General features: G+C 59.1%; 2 protein-coding genes and 1 long non-coding RNA gene across 9 annotated transcripts; 2 read left to right on the forward strand and 1 right to left on the reverse strand.

The window, feature by feature from the left end:
• Nucleotides 1–52: 52 nt before the first annotated feature.
• On the forward strand, nt 53–8,943 carry ATXN7L2 (ataxin 7 like 2). 7 transcript variants are annotated; one of them, XM_077905760.1, is made up of 12 exons: nt 53–214; nt 2,165–2,230; nt 2,599–2,703; nt 3,140–3,350; nt 3,653–3,939; nt 4,552–4,634; nt 4,981–5,231; nt 6,054–6,252; nt 6,396–6,517; nt 6,999–7,794; nt 8,118–8,181; nt 8,796–8,943. In XM_077905760.1, the coding sequence occupies exons 1-12, from the start codon at nt 88–90 to the stop codon at nt 8,798–8,800; spliced, it is 2,316 nt and encodes a 771-aa protein (XP_077761886.1). In that variant the 5' UTR covers nt 53–87; the 3' UTR covers nt 8,801–8,943. The 7 variants fall into 7 exon arrangements, 2 of the variants coding, with proteins under 2 accessions (XP_077761886.1, XP_077761888.1); XR_013384687.1 differs by having other exon boundaries at nt 6,999–8,181; XR_013384688.1 differs by lacking the exon at nt 8,118–8,181 and having other exon boundaries at nt 6,999–7,961.
• Nucleotides 1,781–5,488, reverse strand: LOC144318637 (uncharacterized). The gene is made up of 3 exons (XR_013384692.1): nt 3,664–5,488; nt 3,109–3,322; nt 1,781–2,715 (listed from the first exon to the last, which is right to left on the reverse strand). It is a non-coding gene; the product is annotated as an uncharacterized LOC144318637 (long non-coding RNA).
• A 1,381-nt stretch (nt 8,944–10,324) lies between the features above and the next one.
• CYB561D1 (cytochrome b561 family member D1) lies at nt 10,325–15,876 on the forward strand. The gene is made up of 3 exons (XM_077905764.1): nt 10,325–10,564; nt 11,052–11,089; nt 11,649–15,876. Exons 1-3 carry the CDS (start codon nt 10,417–10,419, stop codon nt 12,150–12,152), a joined length of 690 nt encoding a protein of 229 aa, XP_077761890.1. The 5' UTR covers nt 10,325–10,416; the 3' UTR covers nt 12,153–15,876.
• The last annotated feature ends 392 nt before the right edge of the window (nt 15,877–16,268 follow it).

The following is a 16,268-nucleotide window of genomic DNA, read 5'->3' on the forward strand; positions in this document are numbered from 1 at the left end:
GGGGGAGGGGAGGCGTGCCCGCGGCGGGGCGGGGGGGCGGGGGCCGCGCGGCGGAGGCGCCGGGGCGGGCGCGCGTCCGCGGCGGTGATGGCGGTGCGTGAACGCGCGGCGGCAGCAATGGCCGCTCTGGAGCGGCGGGTGCCGAGTCTCGATGACTTCGCGGGACAGAGCTGGAGCTCGTGGGTGGAACGGGCCGACCTGCCCGCGGCCGACGGTGAGTGAAGCCCCCCTCGAGTCCGGGGACCCCATCACCGTCTCCCCTCCCCCCCTCCGGGCCCCCGCCGGCAGAGGGGAGCCGCCGACGGGAGCCGCCGTCCGGCTCCGCGGCCCCCCAAACAAAGGACCCGCCGGGTCCTAGTGCCCGCCCGCTCATCACCTTCGCGCCTCCGGGTCCTAGCGCCGGCCCACCGCCCGCAGCCCACCCTGCCCACCTCTGCCTCTACCGGTGCCCGGCACCTGCCCCCACGTCTGCTTGCCTTTATCTCTCTCTTCGCCTGCTGTCCTCTAGCTTCCGCCCCTCCTGCACCTGCCCAGGGCTTTCCCCGTCCGCAACAGCCCTCTCCACGTGTTTCCCACGCACCCCACTTCTGTGCCCCCCTCCCACCCCCCTTGTTCCTTCGCCTTCTGCCCCGCACCTCCTGCTCCGTTACGGCGTTTGGGCCTGCGGGTTGCAGTGCTACTGGACCCCCGCCCCCTCCGCTTTAGTTCGTCGGTCCATCCATCTATCCATCCTCCCTTCCTCCCTCCTTTCGTCCATCCATCCCTCTGTGCCTCCAACCCTCAGTCCTCTCCCGGGCCTCTTGCCCTGCCTCTTGGCTCTCTCCCCTGACACCCACCTTCTCTAGGCCCCCGAGTGCCTTTGGTAAGCTGGCTGACAGCCCCTTCTGCTGATCTTTGTCTCCTGGGCCCCAGGGGGCACCTGGCCTCGTGGCCTTTGGGGTGACAGCAGGCATCACAGCCCTGAAGAAGTTTGCAAGTGAGAAGAGGTGGAGGAGGAGACCGCATGGAGCCGTCTCTGATGACACTTGTTCTCCTCTGAGACATCCGACTCCCAGCTCAGCTCTGCCCATCACTGCATTTTAAGGGACTTAAGAGTGGGAGCTGCCCCTTGTCTCTTGCCTGCCTAACCCACTACCCCTCGTATACAGAGATTATGTAAGACTGTCAGTGATCTTCTCATCCTAGAAAGGGGCAAATCTGTTGGTAGGTGTTAGAAGCACATCTCAGTGGAAGCCCAGGCCACCCCAGGACTGCCCCATGCTGGGTGGGCAAGGATGGGGCCATTGTCAGGGTCTGGGTGCTTTGAGAACCGGAAATGGAATCAGACGGGTTTGGTGACTCAGAATTGATTTTTTTTCCAAGGGACAGGGAGGGGGCATAGAGGAGGGAGGGGAGAGGAGTAAGGTAGGGGGATGGGGGAAAGAGCTGCTTTGCACAGCTAAGATGTTTTTGTCATCAACCCAGAAACTGAGGTAGAAGGGCAACCCTTGCCCAGAGCCCTCCTAAGGAGGGGAGGGGCTTGCATAGGTGACCAAAGGGACTTTGAGGATGCCAGAGGACCCCCCCAGCCAGACAGCAGTTTCTCTTCTCAGGATGCTCTGTGACCATCCTGTCAGCACAGGACCTCAGAAGCTGGGTGTAACTTTGTCAGTACCAGGGTAACCCAGGTGGAACAGAATAGCATTCATGGGGATGGGGACCTGGGAGGGTACCTGTTTGGCACGGCACAGAGTAGCAGAAAGGACGCATCAGAGAAATCTCCAAAGAAGGGACTTAGAGATTTGTAGTAAAATATGTTAAGGATCGTTTCCCATTTAAATGGGGAAGCGGGCCCAGAAAAGAGATCATATTTATTCACAATCGCCCAGTAGTTTGCAGTGGAGCTGGGAATCGCACCTTGGAGTGAAGGGTCCATAAGAAAGGTGACAGGATCCTTCCTAATGGGGTCAGGCCATTCCAGAGGTAGCAGGTGAAGGAAGAATGGGCACTTGAGAATGACCTGCTGAAAGGCACTGTAAGCGGTCCTGAGCACCAGATCCTGAGCACCAGAAGCGTGTTAGGGACTGTGGGCTCCTGCTGCTCTGCTGCCAGGCCGCTGCCGCTTGGGTAGGAGATGGGGCTTCTGGGGTGGAGGTGTTCCTTCTGAGCTGTGTTTCTCCTCTAGGGGCTGAGTTGGAGGAGAGTAACAAAAACACGAAGAAGTTGGATGCCATGACCCTCATTAAAGAAGGTGGGAGTTGACATTAGGCTGGGGCCTAGGGCAGACAGGACCACCTTCCTCTCTTCCAGCATATCCCAGGAGGTAGCTGCTTGAAGCAGCAGGCCTGGGGAGCCTCACTTTGCTAGATCTGAGTCAGCCCATTCACCTACCGCCTGTGACCTGTTGTGGGAGATCCTAATCATAGGTGATTGGGCTCACTCACCCAACAGCTCCTTCTTAGATGAATCTCTAGAAGCTGAGAGCATGCAGCATAAAGCTTGTCATGTCAGCTGGGAGGGGGAGGTGTCTTCTGCGCGGGGTGGGTGGGAGTGCTGTCTGACCTTACAGGGAAACCCCTGGGATCCCCAGCCCCAGTGATGAGGGCTTCTTCATTGCAGACATGTCCATCTTCGGGCACTGCCCTGCCCATGACGACTTCTATTTGGTTGTGTGTAACCACTGCAGCCAAGTGGTGAAGCCTCAAGCTTTCCAGAAGCACTGCGGTGAGGCGAGCCCTAGGGAGGAGACAGAGGGGACAGGGGAAGGTGGAACATGGGCCTCTGAGGAAAGGGTCAGTTGGGAGGTCATGTGGGTAGCGCGGGGAGGCCTTGGGGGGGGTCAGAAGGTCCTGGGGGTGGCTTCAGAGGATCGTGGCGGGTCAGGGTGCTTGTTTGAGCAAAGTTGTAGCATCTAGGGGAATTAGTGGAAGAACTAAGAGGTTCAGCAAGGTGAGTCCTAGAATTTTGAATCTTGAAGGCTCATGCAAGGGGAAAGAGGGCAAATTTAAAATCTTAGGCTTGGAAAATTCCAGACTTTGTATCGTGAGTCTGTGGCCAGGGTTAGGAGGTTGGGGGAGGAGCCAGTTGATACCACTCACCTTTTTTTTTTTTTGTTTTGATACCACTCACCTTGATTACTCTCTCCACCTCCTGGTGACAGAAAGAAGACATGGGCCCCTCAGCAAGCTTTATGCCCGGGCCCCACCCCCACCTCCAGCCCCTGCCAGCTCTCAGAAATGCCATGTAGTGAATGGGCAGGGCCCAGCTTGTAGGGCCCCAGGTTCCACCAAAACCTCCTCCAGGGAGAAGGGCCAGGGGTCCCGGAGCCGTGGCCACCAGCCTCCTGAGAAGACACAGAAGGACAACCTCTGGTAAGGAGAGGCTGGAGACTCCCTGAGACCAACCTTGACCCTGACCCTAGCCCAGGGAGGGGTTAATACAAATGGAGGCAGCCATGGGGCAGTGGGGGCTGCTCACAGCAGGAGGCAGCCATTCTCTCTGCAGCTCCCTTCCAGGTGCTCCAAGGAATATGGGGTCCCCTTTCCCCATGTTCTGCACCCCTGCTATAGCCCACCCAAGTTCAAGGGCTGGGAAGGAGATGGCTCTGGGCTAGAGTCCAGGGCCCAGGCCCAGCCCCCCTGCCCCCCAGCCCACACCCTCTCTCCGTGTGTAGCCTTTTCGTGCCTGTGGTGAATCTGGAGAAGATGTCCAGTCTCCCGAAGCCCGATGGACATGGAATCAGGGTGGCCCCGCCCTCTGCTTTCCTCAGCCAGCCTGGTGGCCTCACCAAGGACTCCCCTGGAAAAACTCCCATGGCACCCCCTTCTAAAGAACCTCCTGGGAGAGAGAGCATCGAGATGACCCCCAGTGAGGGCCCCAGTCACCGGGCTGAAGGCAGCCCCCCTGAAAAGGAGCCTGGTGGGGCCAGGCTGACCCACAAAACCCACCGGAAGATGGCCCGTGAGTAGTCCTGGTCTTGGGAGTCAGGAAAGTAGAGTGGGGACCCCTTTGGACTGCTTAGTCCTTGGACTAGATGGAGGGGGGTCAGGAAGGAGCGGTCCTGGCCATCACTGGTTGCCAGGGTGCAGGAGCCCCTGGTCACCGCTTGATGTGGACATACACTTGAACTCCTTGCTGTCTAGGAAGCTTCTCTCCAGCCCAGGTGTCCTGCTCAAAGCTAAGGGACCTTAAGCCCAAGTGGGTGAAGGTATTCTTTCTCACCCTGGGCTGTTGACCTTTATCTCTGTCCTCAGCTAGATCCAGGGCATCAGACCCCTCCCACAGCTGGTTTCCCTGGCATCTCAGATGCCTATGGCTGCTTTTGTTTATTGATACGTGTTGCCCTGTTGTGGACTTGGAGTGTCTTCGCCAGGAGTGCCTAGGCTGGGAGTGGGGACGGGGATGGTTCTTGTGTCCAGCAGAGAGTTTCTGTCTGATGCCCAGAGGAGTTTCTCTAGAAGGCTGCATCCCTGGACTTGAAGGCCAGAGGTTCTTCTGCCTTAGGCCCAGCTCTTCTCCCTCGGGCCTCCTGGAAATGGCCTTGGGGGGTCACGGGAACTGTTTTCCCCACAGGGAAGGAGTGCGACCTCAACAGGCAGTGTGGGGTAATAAACCCAGAGACCAAAAAGATCTGTACCCGGCTGCTGACCTGCAAGGTAATCTGAGTCCCACTGCACAGTGAGGGGGACAGCAGAGACCCGGACCCTGGGCAAGGAGAGAAACTGCAGTGTTATCCAAGATTCGGCTCAGGGCCTGGGGGTAAATTCCAGGTGAGGCTAGAGGAGAGGAAGTGCCCCCCAGGGGGCCCAGCATGGGAGCTTTAGGCAGATTGCCCCACTCCAAAGGAAGGTTCTGGGCCTGTGCAGGTGTGAAACAAAGACACACGAATACACCCAGGAACATGCGCACACGCCCCTCTGCTTGCCCAGGGGAGCGCACTGCCGCCCCGCGACACTGCTCGGCTCACACACCCTCCCTACCCTTCACCCTGCTCTATTCTAGATCCACTCGGTGCACCAGCGCCGGGAGGTCCAGGGCAGAGCCAAGGACTTTGACGTGCTCGTGGCAGAGCTGAAGGCCAATTCCCGCAAAGGGGAGTCTCCCAAAGAGAAGAGCCCAGGGCGCAAGGAGCCGGCTCTTGAGCGCCCCTCCCAGGAGCACCCCTCCTCAGGCCAGGCTGTGGCAGCGGCCACCCCCAGCAGCACCTTCTCTGCTCGTGCCAAGCAGACCTACCCGTACTGTGCACTGCCCAGGTACGTCCAGGGTCCAGTCCCCCACCTGGGGACACTTGGCCCCAAGCCACCCGGGACCCCGGGAGAGAGGTCCAGGGAGTCTCACTCTGCCCCAGGCTGGGGGGGGGGGTGACACCTGGGGCCCCTGGCCATGGCGCGGAGGTGGGCGACTGCTGCTCCTCACCAAGCATACCGCCGTACCTCAGGCTCTCCGTAGGGTGCCGGTGCCCATACCCGGGATAAAACCATGTGCCCAGCTGCTTCGCACAGGCCAACACTCGTACCTGGGGAACCGAAAGGGTCAGGGTCCTGGGTGAGGCAGTCCTACCGCGTATTCATTCACTGGCCCCTTCGTGTGCAGAGGCTGCGCCGGAGCCCGGGGAGAGCCTGCCTGGCCGAAGGAGACACACACGCATCTCTGCCTGTAACACAAGGGGCAGACCCGAAACAGGCTCAGCTCACAGACAGGCTCACAGGAATATGTGATGCAAGAAGGGGGTTGAGAGAATTGACTGGGCTGACCAGAGCTGGGTGCAGTTAAACTCAGAAGATGCTCTGGAGGAGGCGAATCTGGAGCAGATTTCCCACCCCATCCCCGCCCCTCAGGAGGCAGGGCCTGGGAAGTGAAGGGGCTGGGGAGAGGATCCCTTGGGAGCCGTGGCCCCTGACCCTTCTGGCTCCTACTCTGTGAGCTCTGTGGTTCCCTTCCTTCCTATCCTTCCTCTCTGGCTCACTGCCCAGCAGGGTGTCTGCCCTGGCTTTTTGAGCTTGGCGGGTTCAGGGACACCCCCACCCTGACCCACTCCCGTCTCATCGCCCTCACATCCCCTTTGGCCCTTCCAGGTCCCGGGCCTCCTCTGAGAGTGAGTTGGATGATGAAGGCCCCTGTGGTGGTGATGGGGACCCAGGCCTGTTCCCCTTTCCCCTGCCCCGGGGTGGGGCCCAGGCCTCCAGCGAGGAGAGTGAGGAGGAGGGGACATCTGAGGACCTCCACCTCCCCCCTGACTGCCATTATGCAACCCGGCCCCCGCGGCCACAGGCGGTAAGGACCTGGGGCAGGGACCTGGGGCGGGGGGTGGCCCAGCCCTCCTGGCCCACAGTGTGGGGAGGAGGTCAGATCCTCTGCACAGGAGCCCTCCCTGCGTCCCAGGCCCCACTAACCGTGCACCTTCCTTCTGCCTTTAGTTCTGCACCTTTGGGAGCCGGCTGGTGAGTCCAGGATGCTACGTGTTTAGCCGCCGGCTGGACCGGTTCTGCTCAGCACTGAGCTCCATGCTGGAGCGGCACCTCAGCTCTCACATGTGGAAGTGAGTCTCTCCGGCCCAGAACCACCCTCCCTAGTCCCCCGGGGCCCGGATGTACGTGGGCTTCAGAAGCCCTCGTTCTCACACACCTAGAGATGCGGTTTGGCTGTTTGGCAAGACCCCAGATAGAATGAAGGAGAGGTGGGAAGCTGACAGGCCGAGGCTGGGCTGAGGCAGGGCATGAGTGGGTGGTGGGGGAGGGAATCCCGACCCTTACCCATCGCTTCCAGTACCTTCTGGGTGACTAGGCATAGGGGACAGCCAAACTGAAATTTGAAATGAGGTTCTTAATGGGTCTCTGTAGCCCTCCATTCCTGCCTACCCGCTGTGCTTTCTTCCTGACCCTCAGTTCCACGGTCTCCCAGCAGATGGCAGCAAGGCCAGGGGCTCTGTGGGCCATTTCTAGGTGGGGCAGAGGCGGAGGTTGGTGGGGAGGTCCTCTTGTTTGCAGGGTGGCGTCACAGCGGAGCTCTTTTTGCTGCAGGAAGATCCCACCGGCAGCGGAACCTCCATCCCACCCTGTCAGCTCCCCACTCTCTGCTCCCCTGAGCCCATCCTCTACGGGCAGCTGCCCCCGCCTCCCAGGCCCACCCCCCAGACCTGCCTGCCCAGCCTCCACGTCCCCCGCCAAGGACAGCCTGGTCCCCAGCTACCCTGCCGGCTCCCCCAGTGTGGCAGCCGCCTGCAGCCAGGCAGAGTGCACGGGCGGGAGCCAGGCCATCACCTCACCACTGCCTGCCAACACGCCGTCCCCATCCTTCAGCAAACTCCCACCATCGAAGGCTAGCAAGTCATCCAAAGGCAAGGACGGGCCCGAGGCAGAGGCCCCTTCTCGAAAGCGAAAGTTATCCCCAGGCCCCACCACTTTCAAACGGACCTGCATCCTGGAGCCCTCTGGCAAAGGCAAACCCTCCGGCTGCCGAGGCCTCTCGGCCAAGACTAAAACAGCCCTGGGCGTGGGGCTTAATGGGACGGTGGGGCCAAGAGTGAAGCGGGCAGGGCCGCTGGACTGTCGGGCTTCCCCTCATCAGGCCCCTGCACCCGTCAAGGCTTCTCAGCTGGACAACCGGGGAGCGGCTGGACACCCAGCCAAGGCCCTGCCAACCAATTGCCTCTCTGAGGAGGAGGTAGCCAAGAAGCGGAAAAACCTGGCCACTTACTGCCGGCCGGTGAAGGCCAAGCACTGCCAGGCCGGCACCCCTGCCGATGCGGCCTGCCCCGTGCGCCGCAAGAAGCCGGGTCCTGCCGTGGCCTTTGAGGAGAAGTGTTCCACACTGAAGGTACCAGCCCAGCTCCCTGGAGAGCATGGGCAGGGAGAGATGAGGATGGATGAGGGTAGAGCGCACAGTGGGAGCCTGGCGCAGAGAAGGTGCTAAGGCAATGTTTGTGCGGGGAAGGGATGAAAGGGGAAGCTGAGAGAGTCCTGGGCCGCCTTCTCTAGGCAGAGGTAGGTCAGCTCTTTGAAAGGTGACCCAGCTTTTGCTTGATGGGCCCTCCCCTCTCTCTCCCTTGAGCTACGGAGAGGCTGCCTCTCCTCTGCCCCCACATCTGCTTCTGTTGTAATGAAAGGGCCACTTTTTGAATCGGCTGTTCCTCACACCAGGAACTGGAGCTCCCTCTGTCCCCGAAGGAAAGGAAGTTGGACTTCATGAACTCTGATGGGAAAGGTTTGGGCAGGGGCGTTGAACTTGGGTCCCCGAGCCATGGCCTGATAGGCTGGGTGGCAGGGTGGGTGGGCCACTCTTGTTCCTTGGTTCTGCTTCTGGGCATCAGGGCCTGGAAAGGCAGGGACACCACCCAAGTCCACGTATGCCTATGTGCCCACCTTGCACACGTGCCCACTTCCAGGATTTCAGGTGTCAGGCTAGTCCTCCAGGGTTTCTGGTAAAGCCAGCAGCCAGGTTTATGTGCCTCTTCTGGTGGGAGCCCCAGAGCAGCATGCTATGGGCTGTCTGTATGATCTCATCCTGGAGGGACTTCCTGATAGTGAGAAGGGGATGGATACTCTTCTGGTGTAGGCACGGGCCAGATGCATACCCGGTCCTCGGGCACCTGCATGAGTAGCAAGTCGGACGGTGCCCCACATGTGTGCGCATGTGCATGCGGATGTTCTCAGGCTGTCCCTGCTCGGCTGGCCTTCATCTGTCCCCTCGTCCAGCTGTCATCATCAGCTCCGCCAGGAGGAAAGCAAGCTTTAGCTCTAATGGCCCACAGTCCACTGGGTAGGAGGACTGGTAGGCCCCCAGCCTGATGGTGTCTCTTGCCTCTTGTCTTCCTGCAGTCTAAAGCCCATTAACAAGAAAGTGCCTGCCCACTGCGATGGAGCCGCCAGCACCTCCTCCCCTCCAGATCCGGGCCCCAGGCTGCTGCCGCTTTTTATAACTTTATATTATTTTTTTTAAGAAAAAAAACTCTTTAAAATACCTCAAGACTGTCTCCCTGTTCTGTTGCTGCTAAAGAAAATGTAAAAACAGAAACATAGAAAAGGAAGGAAAAGATGTAATAAAATGAGTATCCTTGCTGTCCCCATCCGCACCCCAGGAGGCGAAGATGATAGGCAGCCAGACTCCAGCTCCCAGCGCCTGCCTGCAGAAGTCTCTTATGCTCATATATTTTTGTCCTTTTAAATGGTGTGGGGATGGCTGGGATTTGTGTCCTGCGGGAGTCTTCCCTCCAGAGAGGATGATGAGGCATATGGCTCTGTGTGAGCAAGGCTCACGAGAATCTTTATCCCAGAAATGACCCTGGTCCCACTGGGAAGGGAAACTTGATGGGTGGGGAGGTGGGGGCACACCTCTGGCTCTACTCTCAGGTCTCTGCCCTGAGGGTCTGTGGGCATCAGTCTGGGCCTTCTTGCCCTCCGGCAACACTGGGCCTCCGTGCTATCTCTCAACCCATTGCCTCAGTCTCTTCCACTGTTGCTGCCCTAACCACCTCTCACTAGCAGCTTTGTTTTCTCAACCACTAGGGGAGCTCGAATGGAGTTGGTAACCGCTCTAAGGATGTCCATGATTTTCGTGGACAGCCTGTTTTGGTCTCTGTCCCAGGCCTGTGGGTTTGCCCTTCAGGAAGGGGTAGAGAGTCCCTCCCAGGTAGGCCTTAAGCTGCACCACACCTTTCTGGAGGCAGGAAGGAGAAAGGTATGATCGCTTACAAAACTTCTGGCGTGGGAGGCAGCAGGAATGTGGGAGGTCCTGGTCCCTCCGGATCACCTGGCTCCCCAGGGCTGAGCAGATGGTGTGGAGGTGGGAAGGCCTGGGGGTGCCCTAGTTCTTCCGTTTCTCTCACTGGCGACTGGCGTGCTGATAGGGGATGAGACTGTTGTTGCATCTCCCGCCTTGGGTCCTCCAAACCTGAGCTCACCAGCACCAGCTGGTTTCTTCTCCTCCAAACCTGAGCTCACCAGGCACGAGCACGATTTTTTGACCTGGTCCTTACCTTTCAGTCTCCTTGCTTTTCGGCAGGGAGGACACTTACCCCCTTTACAAGACAGAAGAAGGGACGGCGGGGGGAGGGTGTGAGCCGAGAAATTCAGAGTTTCTAGAAGACCGTTCAAAAAGCACTGGTTTCACACTCTCGGTTCAGTGCACGAAGTCGGTCATTGGGGTTTGGGTGGGATCAGTTGCCCTAAGTGTCATTTCCATAGGCTACTTGAGACGTAAGCCCTCGCGGGCAGGAAGGTACAGTGAGGCAGGGGCCGCCTGCCGCCCGGCGCCCTGGAGCCCCCCGCGCCCTGGGGCCGGCGCGCTTTCCCCCCAGCCCCCAGGGGGCGCTGTGGGCGAGGCCGCCGTGCTGCCGCCGCGCCCGGGGGAGGGGCCTCTCCCGCCGCCGCCGCCGCCGCCTCAGCGATCGCAAACCCGGAAGACGCGCCCCGGCGGCTGGGAGCGGGAGCCCGCCCGGCCATGCAGCCCCTGGAGGTGGGTCTGGTTCCCGCTCCGGCGAGGGAGCCGAGACTGAGCCTCTGGCTGCGGAGAGGCAGTGGGATCTTGGCGCACCTGGTGGCTTTGGGCTTCACCATCTTCCTGACCGCGCTGTCCCGGCCAGGCACCAGTGAGTGCGCGGGGCGGGGCCTGGCGGCCGGGGGCGGGGCCGGGCGGCCGGGGGCGGGGCCGGGGCGGGGCCGGGGCGGGGCCGGGCGCCTCGGTCCCTGGAGGGGCCCGGCGGGGCTCAGGGCGTGGTGGGGCGGGGCCCCGCGAGCTGGCGGGGCGCTGTGGGTGCTGGGCCGCAGAGGCAGAGCCCCCTGAACTCACCGGTTCAGCAGAAGCGGAGCCCCTCGTGGAGGATACAAGGAGGCCAAGGGCCAGTGTAGGGCCGAGCTGAGCTGGAGCTGCGGGAGGGGGAGCCCAGGCCAGACCTGGTGGATGGTTCCCCCTTGGTTGCTCACCGTAAGCCCCACTGGCAGCTCCACTTCGCACGAGTTGCTGATTGGGGCGGCAGCAGGGCGCCGACCTTCCCCGTAGCCGGAGTCTCGGGCTCCCGCCAGCCGCAGGGCAGAAACCTGGCGCCCGGCTGTCAGTCTGTTCTCTTTGATTCCTAGGTCTTTTCTCCTGGCACCCTGTATTCATGGCCTTGGCGGTGAGTTTGGGCTTCCTTTCTGCCCCTGATTTGCTTGGTATGCCCCTAGGGAAGCATCCAGCCTTCCTAAGGCCCAGAGACCAGGGGGAGAGGATGAGGGCCCCATCTTCCCCTGCAGCTTATGGTTGGGAGACATGGAAGGCTGGGCTGTAGTTAGTGTCCGTGGCTGAGGGGAGTTGGGAGGCCGTGGAAGACGTTTCTTCTCCTCTAAGACCTGAAAGGAGGAAGTAGAAGTGGTGTCCAGTCACCTGCCCCCACCCCCAACTCCAGCCCCACGAAGTTCAGGAGGAGGTTTAACACTTGCTAAAGATTTGCTTAACATGGGTCAGGAAATGGGAGCCCCGCCTGTGGAGGAGGTGGGCATGGCTGTGGCCTGAAGGAGGACCTCACTCAGCTGTCCATTCCTGCCTGTGCTCAGACGCTGACCCTGACCCGAGGCAGGAGGTCCTGGGGGAGTTCTTTAGGCTCCCTGCTGAGGAGTGTGGAGGAGTGCAAGCACGACCTCCTCCTAGGCCTCCAGGCCGGGCCTGCACTCACTGGCCCTCTCCTGTGTTCACAGTTCTGCCTCTGCATGGCTGAGGCCATCCTGCTCTTCTCGCCTGAACACTCTCTGTTCTTCTTCTGCTCCCGAAAGGCCCGGATCCGACTCCACTGGGCGGGACAGACCCTAGCCATCCTCTGTGCGGCCCTGGGCCTGGGCTTCATCATCCTCAGCAGGGCCCGCAGTGAGCTGCCCCACCTGGCGTCCTGGCACAGCTGGGCAGGGGTGGTGACGCTGCTGGCCACGGGTGGGCAGGCGCTGTGCGGGTCCTGCCTTCTCTGTCCCCGAGCAGCCGGGGTGTCCAGGGTGGCTCGCCTCAAACTCTACCATCTTACTTGTGGACTGGTGGTCTACCTGACGGCTACGGTCACGGTGCTCCTGGGCATGTACTCAGTGTGGTTCCAGGCCCAGATCAAAGGTACAGCCTGGTACCTGTGCCTGGCACTGCCCCTCTATCCTGCCCTGGTGATCATGCACCAGATCTCCAGCTCCTACTTGCCAAAGAAGAAAATGGAAATGTGAGTTTCTCCAAACTCTGAATGCAGGTGGGACACTTGCCTTGGACTTAAAGGTTCCCATTGGTGCGCTTCAGGGGATCCACTTCAGAAGTGGTAGGGTTTTTGTACCTCTTAGCTGGGCCAGGGGCTGCAGAAACCCAAACTGCTGTTGCTGATGGTGACTCCGATGGGGAAATCTGCTGGGTGCCCATAGAAGGTGATGGGGGGCCTTGCTCCTGAAGCCTCTACTCTTGTTGGGAGACAGAAGTGTCGGGTGGTGGTAGTGTTGGTGTTCGCAGTCATTTCTTGCCTGTGTGGCTGATGGGCGGTTGGGTTCCAGTAATTTATGAACAATAGCAGTAGTACTTTGGGTAGAGTATGGAGAGAGACCACGGGTTATGGTTCTTGTAGGCTCTACTGGGCAGCCTTAGGCAAGTCACATGTCTTGGGACCGGTTTCTGCATCCGTGTCGCAGGTGAGTGTTTCTAAACAATCTCCAACATTCAGTGTCTGTCAGATGGATGCCACAGAACACTCTTCCTGCTCTGGACCATGGGCTGGACCACTAAGCAGACTCAGGATGTTATTGTCACATTCATTATCCCCCTGTCCCTCATGGCCCTCCAGGAATAATCTGCTGATTGGGCTCCTGGACCTAGGGCACAGGGGGTCAGGCACTGTGGAGAGAAGGGTCCCAGATGAGGCTCTCTTGAACTCCAAGACTTTAATAAAGGCACTAAAGTCACTTTAAAGCTTTTGAAGGAGCAGAAGGGCGTTAGCCTCAGCAAGCCTGTGGCTCCGGGCAGGGCTTCTCAGCTCAGTTGAGAACTTCCTTCGCCCCACCTCAGATTCTGGACTTGAGGACCGCAGCACATGGGGTGGTGCCTTTCCCTGCCATGTGTTCTGGGTTGCATAGTAGTCCTGAGCATCTCGTAGTCATCCTTAGGCTCGGGCTCTTGCCTTAGCACGTAGCTCTGTGGAGGTATTCCAAAGCTTTTAGAACAAAATAAAAGCTAAAGAAGTGGGGTAGGGCTTTTCTGATCGAGGAAAAACAAAGTCTCCCTGGTTCCCCTTCTCAGCCAAGCTTTTCTCAGTTGCTGTCTCTTTTCAGCTCTTTGGCCCAGGAGGGGGCTAAGTGTGGTGCCAGCTGGCAAAAAATAAAAGCGCTGGGCCCTCTTGCCTGCAGAGACCCTTCCTTGTTCCAAACTGAAGGTAGTTCCCCAGCTGCCCTCAGTGGTGAGCTGGATGCCAGACTGGTTTGGTTGGGGAGATGCACCGCCGTAGATTGTGGCAAGGATTGAAGACTGCCACACCAGGAAAGCTGGTGTCGAGGCAGGTAGACAGCTCAGTGGAAGCTCTGGGAGGCCTGGGTGTTGGGGCTGGAGCTCCTGGTCCCAGGAGCAGGGCAGGTGTTCCTAGGTGGCAGTAATTTCGATGTCTTAGGTCCTCCTAAGATTTAAGACCTCCGTCTCTGAGTGGCTCAGAAACCAGGAGGTTGGTATGGTTTAACAATCCGGCACTGGGAACTGCAAGGACAGAAGTATCCTCTGAGTGGATCTCACTGGGTCAGATGGCATCTTCCAGGGGCATGTAAAGGGGGTCTCTGCTCTTCAGGTGATTACACCTGTCTCACTGTCACCTCTCCGCTCTCAGGCTACCCAGTGTGGTCTAAACTTGGGAGAGGTGGTTTCTGGGGCTGCCTGAAGGGCATTCTTATCCAGGGTCACTTTGCTCAGGGACTCCCGTCTCCCCCCCCATCGCAGCCAGTGCTGGGAGTGTCACTGTCTCCAGCAGGGCGTCAGGTCCGGGTGAGGTTCACCAGCTTTTGCGAGCCGGGCAGCCAGCGCCACAGAGCCCAGCCTGCCGGAGGTGTTGGCTGCTGCCAGGTGGTGCGGGGGCCGCGGCGGGCGGCGGGCTGACAGCCGGTGGTTTGCGTGGGCTGTGCCAGCTGATGTCTATTCCCAGCCCTGGGAGGAAGGGGGACGTCATTTATGTTCTGCAGGAGGAAGGGGGCCCCAGCTGTCACCTCTCTGACCGGGAGGCCTGGGGGGCAGGGGCACAGGGCCAGGAGGGGCACAGGTGGTCTTCTGCCGAGCCTGTCTGACTGCAGTAGACAGAGCAGGTCACCAGGAGGAGCCCTTCTTCCCGGTCGGCCAGCCTGGGGGGTACTTCCCGCCCCCCTCCTCTGCGTCTCTCCCTGCATCACCACCTGCCCTCCCATCCTGAGGCAGCAGCTGGACAACCATTAGACCTTGGCGCCAGGGCACTCTTCCTCCAGCTGGGATCTGGGTGGCTGCCTGCTGCACAGCCCCTGGCTTGTGTGGTTTCCTCCTCCCTACGCCCTGTTCCCCCCACCTCCCTGTCTCTCCCCATCTGGGATGTTAGCTGGGCTCCTCAGCAGTGAGGCAGAGGCTCTGGGGTGAAGGAGCAAATGGCTGCCCTTTTGCCCTTGTTCCCTGACTAGGGAAAGCTGCTAGTAGTCAGCCTGTTTTGCCTTTTAAAAAAAAAAAAAAAAAAAAAAAAAAAAGGCCGGGGTGCTCACATTAAAAAGAAAAAAAAATTGCATGTCATTTGCACAGATTTGCATATCAGGCTCACTAAGACTTGATTCCAAATATGATTATGTTTCAAACTCAACCTTGAGGACATTAGAAATGTAGATGTTTTTTGTAACCAAATCCAAATGGTAACAGGATTATCGTCCTGGGTTCAGACCCTCCCCCCATCTTCCCGGAACCACTCCTTGCCTTGAGCCCCACCGGAGCTGGGGTTGGTGTTGAATGGCAGGAGCTCTGTGTCTGGGGAAGTCTTCCAGCCTCACCTTCTTGGCTGCTACGCTGCAGCAAAGGTCGGTTACCGGGTCCCTTGCTGGCCCGTTCCTCCTCTCCGTACCACCCCATGGGGCCGACTGCCCGGCCCATCCCGACACTGGCCTGTACCTTCTTCCTCATTGTCCTCACCCTTCCACCCCCGTGCATGGCTGCTCTGGGTCTTGTTTTTCAAACCTCACTGTGGGAGATCTAGGCATCCTCCCCGAGCCAGCTGGCTGCTGTGCCAAGGCCTGTTCAGAGTTAATAATAATCATTAGCTGCACAGGGGCCTTTCAGTTCCAGAGCTCTAGGCACTTGCAGGCTGAGTCAGCCACTCCCCCCCCCCCCCACCGCTGGAGTGTAACGGAATGGGGAGGGGCAGGGGGGTCAGAGGCTCACTTCCTAGCCATGGCTTGAGGCTGCTGTCCTCTGGGAGTGGGGCCCGAGCACCCTCTGAGTAAATCACTAAGGTCTTTTCACCTGACAAAAGTCAAGACGTGGGGAACAAAGCGTAGGCTCCACTGAGAATAGCAGTGGCAGCTGTTGACTCTGAACCGCTAGCATGCTGTCCTTCTCTTACCTGTCTTGACTTCTAGAGGACACCCCTGCTCCTGATGCCCCAATCTCAGCATTTCTGGGGGCCCTTTGCAGGCTTAGGGAGCAGGGAGGCTTCTGGGTTAGTGCTCTGTTACCCTTGTATCTGGTTGACCTAAGAGCCTGTGAATCAGGCAGCACAAAGTGCATTGTCCTGGGAGCCAGGAGAGCTGAAGCCTGGGTTTGTTCAGCTCCTCACAAGGGTGTGGCCAAAGGCAAACCACTTACTGCCCCACCCACCTACCTCACAGGGATGTTGTGAGGGTCAGAGGAGAGAATGCATGTTAACAAGGGATTGCAGAGTCCAAAGCATTAAACAAATGTAAACAGCTGTGTTGAGAAGTATGTTCTTGTCCTTGACTCTCTTTTACTCAGCGTGGCTCTGGGTTTGACGCTTCTTTTAGGGAAGCAATCGACAGTTACGACAGTTACGGAAAATGATGCTGAGGGGACCCAACTCTGAGAGGTTGTGTTGTCGGCCGTTGTAAGAGAACACACACTTCCTCCTTCTAGATGCAAGGTCAGCTGTCACTCACTGTTAGGAATGCCATCAAGGTTATGACCCTAGCGAAGCCAGCCCTGAGTGCTGCCCACCCAGTGGTTTCCAGGCATGGGGCTGATTATAAATCTGGAGATCAGCACAGTTGTCCCTTCATCCAGCCCAAAGTTCATGGAGCAGGTCACAAGTCTGCCTAAATCTCTCCTACCTAATTCTGCACTTCGGAAGGAAAAGTGGA

This window comes from Canis aureus, chromosome 8 (assembly GCF_053574225.1).
Source record: "Canis aureus isolate CA01 chromosome 8, VMU_Caureus_v.1.0, whole genome shotgun sequence".
Classification (NCBI taxonomy): domain Eukaryota; kingdom Metazoa; phylum Chordata; class Mammalia; order Carnivora; family Canidae; genus Canis; species Canis aureus.